Genomic DNA, 12,703 nt, shown 5'->3' on the forward strand with positions numbered 1-12,703 from the left:
GGGTATACAGCCGTTACCGTCTGTACCAGTCTGACATTTCATAACCCCCTCCCCTCCAACACACATAAATGCATCCTTTCTTCATACTGTACCTCTTTACCCTTTTTTATATTTTTATTATACACTTTTTTTTATTTTTAATTGCATTCACTCATTTTTTTCTGCAGGCACTTATCAGCGTTGTGGGTTAACGTGGATCAAGTGTAATGTAATATGCAGCGAGGTTGGGGGTGTGATAGAGCAGTCATCCAGTTTAAAGAAGTGCTAGGGGAGTGCAGCATCCATTAGAAACACACCTTCAGGTTGGAATCGTGTTAATGATCCTGAATGTTCTCGATGAAACCTTTGATGCTACTTGATGCCAGTGGCTGTGTGTGTATGTGGAATGGGCGTGCACATGTGTGTGTGTGTGTGTACGCTTTGGTTTATGGATTAGATAGCTGCACCCGGAGGAGAGGAGGGGTTTGGGGAGATAATGGAAGAGGTGAATGGAGGGTGAAAGTCGGGGGGTGGGGGATCTAAGGATGCTGGGATAAATGAGATATGTGGACATGTGTTAATGCATTTATGAAAGTAAAACTAAGGAGCTGAAGAAATGGGGTCAGACAAAGTAGCAAGATATGGAAGTACAGGTGGCTGTGGCTGAGAGGTTAGAGCAGTTGTCCTCCAATTCGAGAGTTGGGGGTTCGATTCCACCAGCAGTCACATGCCGAAGTGTTCCTGAGCAAGACTAACCCCCTCACTGCCTCTGATGTGTGTCCCATCGGTGTATGAATGTGACAAAGCACTGATTATCATGTTTTTCAGACTATAAGGTGCATTAAGCGAAACAAAACATTCAGATAGGTCAATCTTTTTTCAACTCATTCACAATAACTCTCAACATTGTTCAGTTGTACCACATAAAATCAGTTCAGGGGCAGTGAGCACAACCAGAATTAATACATAAGGCACATTGGATTATAAGGCTCACTGTCAATTTTTGAGAAAAATTAAAGGATTTTAAGTGTGCCTTGTAGTCTGAAAATTATGGTAGTCTTTGTTAAGATATACTAGAGTACTGCATGGATGGGTAAATGAGGGCACAGATTGTAGAATAAAGTACTTTGAGTATCTTCATATGATAGAAAGGTGCTATATAAGTACAGTCCATTTACCATGAAATCATTCATGTTTCAGTGTTTTTCATTTCTGATTGGTAATACATATAGGTATAGATTACAGATCTTTCTTGTAAAAGAGTCCTTGTGACTCATTGAGACTAACCTGTATAAATAAAGGTTGGAAAAAAAAAGCAAATGTAGTGAACTAGGCCTCCGACAACAATCTGTCTCTGAAGACACCAAGTCTTGTCTGTTGGTTCCAGATCAGTTTCAGGTTAATGACTCCCTTTGCAGTCATCACTCGTGAACTGTTGGGATACAATGGAAAGCGGAAAGCTTTCCCGATCAGAACTGGACCCAAATGTTTTTTAACCAACGTTTCATAGAAAGCTTGGTTAACAGCCGATTTATCTGTCCACAGCGACAGTACAGCATCTTCGGTGTGGGATCCTTGGATCTCTACACCTTTAACTACCAATGGTAGGTAGTATCCGGTGGGCTCTGACTGTCTCAGCTCGCAGAGGAGGCTTTCTTGTTCAGTCAGAGTTGGGTTCACCGGTTGGGTCTCTTCGGTTTCACATGCTTTTAAAGGCTTACTTACCGGGACTGTGTTCTCTGCGGAGAGGTCCTCGGTGCCTTCTGCAGTGAAAATGGTTGATGTGCTGCCAGGGGAATCTTGTATTGTCTGACAAATGTAGGCGGTGAGTTTGGCGGAGTTGGGATGCTCACTGTGTGGAGCGAGGTCAACCCACAATCCATTGAGTCGGTCGAGAATGACTTCTCATATTTCATGAGAACTTGGCGGAGTTTGTCCCTTTCTTCATCTGTCGTCAGGGCGTCGGCTTGGGCGACCACCTGTTCAATCTGTGAAGAGATTGCTAAGGGTTCTTGATGATTAAAAAAAAAGCAAACGTTATAGATCGAAGTACATTTTGAAGGACAACAAATTTGTTTTAGGTACACAATGATCACTTTCCCAAACAATATAGTCAGGTTTTGTGGATGCTAAAATATTATTTTCTTAATAAATATGCCTCTAAAAGAAGTAATTCAAATATTTTGACATGGGATTCTGTGGAAAGAACAATAATATGTCCTTATAATATAAAATCCATTATTCCATTATCTTTTCCCATTTCTTCCTTTTCGGGTCATGGGGTCACTGGTGCCCATATCCAGCAGTGACTGTGAAAGAAATAGGATACACCCTGGACATGATTCAACCTTTTTTTCTTTATTTACCTGGATGATTGAGCTTACAAAGCACTTTTCACTCTGGACAGGTTGCCAGTCCATCACAGGCCACAGGCCTGCAGCACTTGTAGTGCAGAAGAACAGAATAAATTTTGCTGGAATTAATATTAATTGAGAAATCGTTTGTGATTTAAAGGTTTATAAAGTAGCATTTCCATGAAATGTGATGACATTCCAGGGATGTTAATGTTGTTTTAAGACAACAGCAGTCTGCTTTGTTCCAAGTCTGTTCAGACTTGCTGTATCCTCATTAATTAGGATATGAGTAAATAAATAAATATCAGAATAAATTAATTTCATTGATGCTGGTTAAAGAGTTAGCGTCTAGAACATGTAAGAAATTACTTGTTCAAAATCTTCCACAAGAATTGCAAAACATAATTTTACTTTAACATGTCCAAACTATTCCTTTAACTGAACTTAGTTTGTTTGTTTATATTTATGGGAGATTATTATTTTGCATGATGGATTTTTGAGTAACTCATACTTACTACGTTAATACTAATACTAATTTATCTGCCAAGTTAGGCAGGCAGTCATGTAATTGGCTGTATGTGTGTGTGGTGTTGGTGGTGGTGCTAGTTAGATTGCCTGTTAGCAAAATATTGCATGAACTGCTGAATTAATATTAATGAAACTCTCAGAAAGTAATCATTGCATGAACCTCTACAAATAGTTAACTTTGGGGGTTAAACCAGTTCAAGATGGCTGCCACAGCTGATGGACCTTACTTATCACAAAAAGAGCTCTAACTCACTAAACTTTAAAATTATTGACATAAAATTTGGTGTATTGTGAATCCTATCAGGCATATACTGAGTGCTAACTCAAGATCTTTCATTAAAACATTGGCATGCATGCTACTGCACGCTGACTTCAATGAAGTAATATTAGTGAGTGATGTTGTGTTGTTGCTGTGTTTGTGTTGCCAGTGCTCCTATCCAGTGTGGGAAGACTTCAGTGCCAAGGCCACCAAGCTGCATTCCCAACTCAGGTAAGCTCTTACCAGAACCAAGTAACAGAATCTGTATGGAAAATACCAGTCTTTGGGTCCCCTACACACTTGATGACAGCTTCTTGTTTTTTCACAACCTATACAAGTTATTAGAATGGAGCTAAACTGTGACAAACTTGGAAAACCTGTCTGAAAGTGAACGTTCACTACGATTATGCTCCAGCCTTGGCACAATGTTCTCAAACTACACATGAAGATGCAACTACAGTTATTACGTCTGCACTCAGGTGGAACCAAGATCTTGTCACAGTCATGGTCCAAGCATTAATGAGAGTGTCGTGTTTTCTGCTTCAAATTCTTGATGGCCAAACCACGAGTGCTCACGATCCTTAAGTCACTGCCACCGTGCTTCACATAGGACCAGAACATGCTGCCATCATGAATGAAGTTTTGTGCATGGAGACTGTTTCCACTTTAAAGCAGGGTTGTAGTCCAGTGTGAAGGGGGCCCTACTAAACGTGAGCATACTGAACTGTGTCAAAACTGTAGGAAAATTCTTTGTTTTGTTTTAAATTAGACATAATAAAACCGGATTCTGTTATTTTAGGTTAATATGTGTTTTTGTCCATGTAGAACTACTGTGCTGGCAGCTGTGGCATTCCTGGATGCCTTTCAGAAAGTGGCAGACATGGCCACCAACACCAGAGGTAGGACAGCACTGGTATTTGTTTGTGAGCTAAAAAAAACACACACCCACGTATAACATATGTTGCCCACGTTTCTCTGATGCGTCTCCTGTTGCTCCTCTGAAAAGTGCCTAACGTTGTAACATTCACAGGAGTATGGTCACGCTGTTGAGATATTATCTTGCTTCCTTCAACTGATGAGTGTTTCCTGGAGCCTTAAAGTATATTTTGTTCCTAAATCTCAGAGCAACTGTACTTCACCAATAACAAATTTAGATAATAAGGGGAGAACCTTATAGAGGATGTTGCATCTTTGTCTTAATTCTTTGGATGGAGAAGTCCCCTAATGTGTTTGATCACTACAAGTCAGTAGAAGAGAAACGTATCCTTCGAACCAGTCCTCCAAACATGTGACACTCCATTAGAGGGATGAACAGTGCTCTATTGAAAGGGTTTTATTGGCGGCTCAGAACATCTCATATGAATTAGTGCTACTCTAAGTATAAACAGTGTACTGTAATAAAACTACACACACTACATAAAACTACTACAACATATTGTTCCATCTAAGTTGACAAACTTGGAAAACAATGTGGTAAAATTGATTTAAATTGCAAGAGCAAACACTTTTAATAGTATTTCTGAAGCTTGACAGTCTGCATGTGTGTTTAAAGTCTGGTGTTAGTTTAAACAGAACTGCACCGCGAGCTGAAGGTGACCAATCAGGCTGCACCACAGGGAGTTTCTCCTGCTGTTAGGACTTATTGGGTGCAGATGTCAGACAGTGTACGTAATGATGTTGTGTGTGTGCAGCACTCCTGGTGGGCTCCTATAGCTAAGGATACAGGAAGAAGCTCATGCTGCTTTTACAAGCCAGACAGGAAGTCACTAAGCTGTGTCAGCTCATAACAAATAAGCTTCCACTGCCACACACGCACAAAAATATAACGTAAATGACGCTGCTATATTGACGCAAACTGTTCATCAGAGGCTCTTTTTGTGCTCATGAGTCATTCCTGTTGGACACCATTTGTCAAATACTCTACAATTACGAGCCTTTTTTAGTGTGCGATGTTCTCTGATTGATTTACTAAATGGGAGAAGGCAGATGACGGCACCAATAATGATGTTCTCTGTCTTCCTGCCATTTGTTGTGTGAATGTGCCACTTATTACAGCGGGTGTGAACCAAGCCCAAAGGGTACAGATGATCCTCTGCTCTGCTCTTGTACCGATGGTCTCGTTTATAGGACTGCACTGTCCACAGATCCATTCGGCTGCCAGATTAATTTTATGTTAAATGGCAAAGATGTTTTCAGAGACTGCTTATAGAAAAAAAAAAAGTCCTACTTGCTTTTAGAATCAATTAAGTCCTGTTTTACCAGCATGTGCACGTTCTTGCAAAAGGAATCGCAAGTTGTTGGACTATGTTTCCACTGTATAAGACATCAAGTACAGTATGTCTGGTCGTTTAACTTCAGACTAAATTAGTGTAACGGTACTTGCCGCAGTACACGTCACATCAGTCCAAATATGTCTAATAAAGTGGGAAAAAAACATAAAGAAGTTGCTTCGCTGTATAAGTCGCAAATATTATGTGTCACCGCTGCTGCAGTGCGTTTGTTATGCGTCACTGCTGACCACACGGAAACGTGGGCCAGTGTTGTGCCACAAATTGATTGGTTGCCAAATGGTGGCTGCGGGAGCATGCACGGCAGGACTTTAATAAGAATTTAACACGATTAACACTTAAAATCAATTGTTTGTTTGCTTGAATTTATAGCAAAGTTGTGTCTCAGTTTAACTTTTCCTTAATAAATGCACTATGACGGTCAAATCAGCTGCATTTCAAAAACTGATTAGCGGAAGCAAGAGCTCCCAGAGGGAGGTCTTGCTGTGCATTTCTTCAAAATTAAACAAGATTAACACCTAAAAACAACTTTTTTTTTTGGTTTGACATTATAGTAAAGATGAGTCTCAGTTGAACTTTTCCTTAATAAAGGCACTTTAATGGTCAAATCAGTTGCATTTCACCTGTGTGGCGCTGCGAAATGCAGCTGATTTGACGTTTGCTCCAGTAGTTCCAGAGCGAGACAAAGGTGGCTGCTAAGAGTCAGAGTCAGAGTTTCTTTATTGTCATTCGCACCTCATGTGGTACATGTGGTGGAGCGAAATTATGTACACAGTAAGGCAAGCCAAGTGTCTCATTAATAGCCACTTTTACCTATTATTGAGACACATGGCTTGCCATATTGATCGAGGGCCCTCTAGTGGCTGAAAATGGAAGTGTTCAATATTTTCCATGTCAGAATGAATGAAATCATCAGATCTCAGTCCAAAAGTGGGATATAAATATTGGGAACAAAATATATATTAGTCGTTTCAGTGTATAAGTTGCAGGACGTGCAAATTTATGCAAAAAGGTGCGACTTCTACAACGACAAATTCGGTACATATTTTCAAAAGAACTCAGAAAAACAAAGAATTCTCAAAGAACAAGACGTAGAGTTTCATGTAATTCAGAAACTTTGCATTTGAACCAGTCAATCAACACGCCTGTTTCTTATTTTCATAATTTTCTGTGCATTTATACTGCCAGTTTACTTTTGTCCAGTAATCAGACCATTTTATTATCACTTACTCTGTCTTGGTCCTTGTTATTTTTCCTGTTTACCATATGTATTATGATATCCCACACAATATCACAGTATTGAACGAGATTGTGAATTACATCATTTACAAGTTTGACTAAAATGGCTCTAACTGTTATTTCTCAACAATAAATGATTCAAGTTCAAAACACTGCCATGAAAGGCAGCATGTGAGATGCATTCCTTCATGGAATGCTAAGCTTTTTATTTATACTGGTTCCTACCTTTTTTTTATAGCCCTTTAGTTTAACTTTTCATTAAAGCGGTTTCATCAAAGCTAATTGAGAAGTTTGTCAGAATTTTAGTTTTTAAACCATGCTCATCCTTTGGTCTGTGAAGGTTTTGAATACAAGGGCATGTAGGGTAAGTTTTTTAAATCATCTGGTCCTTTGATGGGTGGTTAGATGCTGTAATTTGAATTCTGTAACAAAGCTTAATCTTTGATGATTGGCTGGGAGTATTTATTGGGTTCTACAAACTCACAAAGTAGCACAGGGTGGTCATTTAGTTTGACATCGTGTGGTTCTTTGTCCAATAAAGGGATTACAAAGACAGCGTGAAGACGTGCTAAAAAACAGCAATGAGCAAAAGTTTGATGAGACGCTTTATTACACCTTACCAAATATCCCACTATACAGTAAAGCTAATTCTGCAGCTTGCTGGAGAAACTTTGGAAATAAAAGTGCAAATCATCACCATATTTTTGGGACTGTCAAGTAATTAAAACTTACTGGAAGAAGATAAATAAGGCAATACAAGATATTATTGGAAGTCAACTGCCTCTAGAAAGTAATGTTTTGTTTTTTGGACTCATGCCTGAAGTATGATCAAAGATAGATAAATACCTGTTGTTTAATTTTTTTATTTGTGGTGTGCAAAAATGCCCTCATGAAAAATTGGCTTTCACTGGAGAGCCCAACGTTGAATGTATGGATGGACATCGCAATGGACATATACAAGATGGACAGAATAACTGCACTAAATGACGAAAAGGACCGATTTACTTTACGCTGGAAGAAATGGATGGTTTATATAAAATCACGCAGACCAGATGTAAATGTTGCAATTTCTGAATGATATATTGATAGTAACAAAAAACACTTTCATTCCCTTTGCATTATTATTTATGTTGTGTTCCCTATTTTTGTTATGCAAAAACAAGGGGCATTTAAATTGATATTTTATTAATAGTTGAAGTGGTTGTACATGTTAAATACATTTATAAATGTCAATAAAAATGTATAAAGAAAAAAAGAAAAACAGCAATGAGCAGAAATGGTAGAGAACAAGTGGAGTTTCCCAGAGAATGGCTTGTGGCATTGCAGAGAGAAGTTGAGGACCTAAAATGGAAATAAATAAACAAATAAATAAACACAAAGCATGGAGGAACAAAGGACAGAAAGCCTTGGATGCATTTTAATTACCGGGTAGTGCAGAACACAAACATGGTAGCATCCTGAATATGCACAAATAATAATAATAACAACAACAACAACAATATCAACTTTGTTATTCAGAATTGTACAGTGCACCATGTAAAACTGAACAAAATTTCATTTCATTTCTCCACAGCAATGTACTTTGTAGGAGTACATAATATACATTAATTTTATAGACTATGGTGTGTATGCATATGTGTGTGTGTATTGTGGTCACCTCATTAGTGACCTGAGTTCAGCAGTCTTAATAGCTCGTGGGATGAAACTGTTGCAAAAGCTGCTGGTTCTGGTCCTCAGGCTGCGGTACCTCTTGTCAGAGGTCAACAGAGTAAACAGTCCATATTGTGGGTGTGAGTTGTCTCTTGATTTTATTATTTGCTCTGTTCAGATAGTGCACCAATATAATTTGAAAAGCTTTGATCATCATTTGACTGTTTTGTTCTGGGTTCTCAGAGTTTATCTTTTTCATGCATTTGATTTTCCATCCGGAAAGTGAAGGAAGGCAGCCTAAAGGCTGGGAGAATGTAAGTGTTGTGTTTGTGATGAAGTATGTAGGTTAGAGGAAAAAAAAAATAACAAGTGGGTGAAATCCAGTGGGACGAGATGTGGAAGTGTTTGTGAAATCCCTGGTGTGGGGTGAACAGGAGGGCACTCTCTGATGAACTCTTCACATTTCTCATCTCGTTTGAAAGGGCAGCATCACACAGAGTTACGACAGAACAAAACAACAGGGACAGCTGGACTGACGGCTGAAATGATCTCACACTGTGTCAGAAGTTCACACAGAACATCAGCTGCCAGGCCGTGAGTTTCGGTTGATAGATTTGAATAAAATATGCTCATGTGCAGTTCACTGACAGTTTGTCTTGCATTTTTCTGTTGATGGTATCGTCCAGCCTCTGCCTCCACCCTCTTCCTCCACCCTCTTCCTCCTCAGTCGTAGAGAAGTGGCTCACCCAGATATAGCAAAGATATCCAGTGTATTTGGTACGGCAAGAAAAAAAAAATGGTTTAATTCCAGCAGTATGCAGTCACTTCTTGTGTCCTTGGGCAAGACTCTGAACCTTCAGTGCTTCTAATGGGTCACATTGGTGTGTAAATAAGAGCTACAGCACCGATAAGACTCTAATGATTAGGCTTGAATGATAAATAAAGCTTAGCTTTGTAGAGATGTAGTAGAGTGCTGTAGAAATATGTGTAGATGGGTTAATGAGGGCACAGATTGTGTTGTGAAGCATTGTCAGTAGCCTGGTTTTGCTGTTGCCAAAGTCGCCCCACAAATGAGACACATGCACACTTGTCTTTCACAGCCATTAAAAAAAACTTTTCTTCCAATCACTGTGAAGGTAATGTTTTCTGCCATTTATCCCTCTACTCTGGGAGGTGAACATAGCTTGTAGCTGCGCCACTTTCTGAGATCGAGGTGTGTCTGCAATGTGAACTTTGACCCCAGACAAGGTAGCTAAGCTGTATACATCCATCCATCCATCCATCCATTATCTTTACCCGCTTATTCCATTTTGGGTCACGGGGGTCGCTGGTGCCCATGTCCAGCAATCACTGTGCGAGGGGCGGGGTACACCCTGGACGGGTCGCAAGTCCATCACAGGGCCACATAGAGACAAACGAGACAAACAACCATTCACTCTCTCACTCACACCTAGGGACAATTTAGAGTTACCAATCAGCCTAACATGCATGTTTTTGGTCTGTGGGAGGAAACCGGAGCACCCGGAGAAAACCCACGCATGCACGGAGAGAACATGCAAACTCCATCCAGAAAGGCCCCTGGACCGGGGTTTGAACCAAGGACCTGCTCGCTGAGAGGCAGCAACTCTACCAGTTGCGCCACCGTGCTGCCCTTATAAAGATATAAGAGTGATATTTAGTTTATTTTTGTAAAGATACAATGATTAAAATGTCATATTTATTAGAGATTTTGAGTTCTATTATTTTCCAGTAGCAGTGTAAAATTAGGTGTTTTGATGATTACCTGTATTGGGTGGGTGTGGTTTATTGTCAGACAATTAGTCAAGCTGTCAGCAGTCAGGTGGAGCAGAGTGGAGCCACACAGTTTTCTGACCTCTCCCTCTATGTCTCTCCAGTTCCTTTTATTTTGTACAAGTTTTTGATTTTTGCAAAAAGAAGTAAAGTGTTCGACTTCACTAAGGACTCTGTGGAATTTTTATGCATGGTGTTAAGGAAGAGACGACACCTCAGTGAGTCAAGCTAGTGGCTTCAATCAGTGGAAACCTACATGCATATTTTTTTGTATAACAACATACTGGACAGAAAAACTAATTAAAAAAAGTTTTGGACTGGAAATAGCGCTGGGTTAAACACTGCTTTGAAATTTACGCTGATTAGCACAAAAACAAAACCTATTTCATTAAATATCAGGCTTTATTTTTGTCTTGACAATGTCATATTTTGTTTCTTGATGCTAGACAAAATGTTTTTACATTCTTCAGGAATTTTAAACAAGAATCTACATTGGAAAAACTGTGACACTTTCAGCTACTCTCACAACAAACTGTAGCTACCATCTGTAAAACTGACGGAGCTATACTCACGTTTGTATTAGCTCAAGCTGAGTGCCTGCAGCGGCCATCTTAAATCAGGTTGATTCCACAAGTTAATCAGTTGTAAAAGCATCAATTGATTATTTTCTGAGAGCTTTAATAAAATAATCCAGTGGTTTATGAGAAGTTTAGTACACTTACACATGCAATTACATAATTTCCTACCTTTTATGACACAGCAGAATGAGATGGACTGTTAAGATGCAGTCTGTTTTAGCCAAAACATCAACTAGCAAAAAGGTTTTTTTGCAGATAACTAGTTTAGATTTGATTGCTTGTTTTTGTTACAACCTCCAGGAAACTCAGTTTTTTTTATTTTAAAAAACAAAAATAAATGAATGCAAAAAAAAAAAGTTTTACTTTGAAGTGTGTGAGCCACACTAGTCAGTAACATTGTACCACTGCTTCAGATGGACCACACCTCCTGGGAAAATGTGGTCGTTCCACTCAGCTCAAAATAACAAGCTTTAAAAAAGCAAGTTATCTTCTGCTCAACTGTTTGAAATAAATCTCATTCACGTTTTGACGAAACTACATTTAATGGTACTCTAAAATCCACTACTTTGGCAGTTTTAGCAAGACATAAAAGTAGCAAATTGAAGCTGAATGTTAATTACCTGAAGCTAATTACCTAATTAGTAAATGTCCAATAAACCTAATAAAATCATCATCTCATCTATTAGAGGTGAGGACAGATAATACAAGCATCCACAAACATTTTGTTGAAGTCCTACTGTGAGAAATCCAAATACCGTATTTTCTGACAAATAAGTCACAGTTTTTTGCATAGATTTGTCAGTCCTCCCAAAGTTACTTATATGCATTTTTTTCCATATTCATAATGCAATTTTTGACTGGCTTTAAATTTTCATTCATACTGACGTGAACCAGAGTAAATATTACCATTTGCAGCAGCTAGAGGCGCGAGAGGGCCCTTTAGGCTTTTGACAACTACTGGTAGGTGTATATGTTGCTCCTGTACTGCCACCCCTGCCAAACACTGACTATTAAAGTGCATTTATTAAGGAAAAGTTAAACTGATACACCTTTGTTTTAATGTCGAGCAAACAAATAATTGTTTTTAAGTGTTAATCTTATTAAATGTCGAAGAACTGCAACAGCAAGTCCTCCCGTGTGCACTCCCGCGGCCGCCAATTGATTTTTGGCACGACACTGGCCCACATTTCCCAGGGGTCAGCGGTGACACATAATAAATGTGACTTATATGCAGAAGTAACTTGTAATATATTATTTTCCTCTTCATGATGCTTTTTTTGACTGATGCGACTTATACGCCGGAGCGGCTTATATGCCAAAAAATACAGTACATGATCACATGAGCATGAGCTGTGGACTCTGAGAAGAACTGGGGGGTTTTCACTCTTTGACTACACATACTTCCTGTCCGTTTGAAACCTGGAAATTCAGAAATTTTTATAACCGGAATTATACAGAAAGCATATTTATACAACAAGTACCCATGAGGCGGCCCCGCCTGCCTCCTCTGACTGGACGTTGCTCTTATCACTGACAAAACATTTCCATGAGCGAGTGTCGGTTCACATCCTGCATGCGCTATGCGCTGTAGCCTTAAAGAACGGCTGAAGGTTAATGTGAATTTGCTCTGACCAGTCTTTTAAAGTAGATCCAATTGTAAGCTCCTGAAATTACCTCACCAAAGAACAAACCAAGCCTACATATTTGTGAAAGGTGAGGTGGTGGTGCATGCACAGACACAGCCAATCATCACATGGTCACCCGCCACCAGTTTGATTTACTGGAAACGTTAGACATATGCTAATAAAGTGCAGAGCAGTGGATGGAGGAGGGACTCGTGTTATCTCCCATCCACACGGCTTGAGCGTTACAGATTGTTCACACATACTGAGAGGTGGGGGTGCACTCTATGTGTGTGTGTGTGTGTGTGTATGGGAGTTCTGTGTGGTGGAGGGGGGTGTCACTCTCTTCAGTACCAGGGGGGAATAGGACTGTGATTTCAGACCAAATTAAGTCACATCAAACGTGCCAGATCAA

The 12,703-nt window shown here is 39.5% G+C and overlaps 1 protein-coding gene across 1 annotated transcript in view; it reads left to right on the forward strand.

The window, feature by feature from the left end:
* Nucleotides 1-12,703, forward strand: part of mtss1lb (MTSS I-BAR domain containing 2b) — an 87,485-nt gene that overhangs the window by 26,450 nt on the left and 48,332 nt on the right. Inside the window, exons 2-3 of the mRNA XM_037691262.1 lie at nucleotides 3,290-3,351; nucleotides 3,946-4,019. Coding sequence (XP_037547190.1) covers nucleotides 3,290-3,351; nucleotides 3,946-4,019 — 136 coding nt within the window. The remainder of the gene's footprint in view (nucleotides 1-3,289; nucleotides 3,352-3,945; nucleotides 4,020-12,703) is intronic.

Source organism: Nematolebias whitei, chromosome 2 (assembly GCF_014905685.2).
Source record: "Nematolebias whitei isolate Nwh7 chromosome 2, NemWhi1, whole genome shotgun sequence".
Lineage (NCBI taxonomy): Eukaryota > Metazoa > Chordata > Actinopteri > Cyprinodontiformes > Rivulidae > Nematolebias > Nematolebias whitei.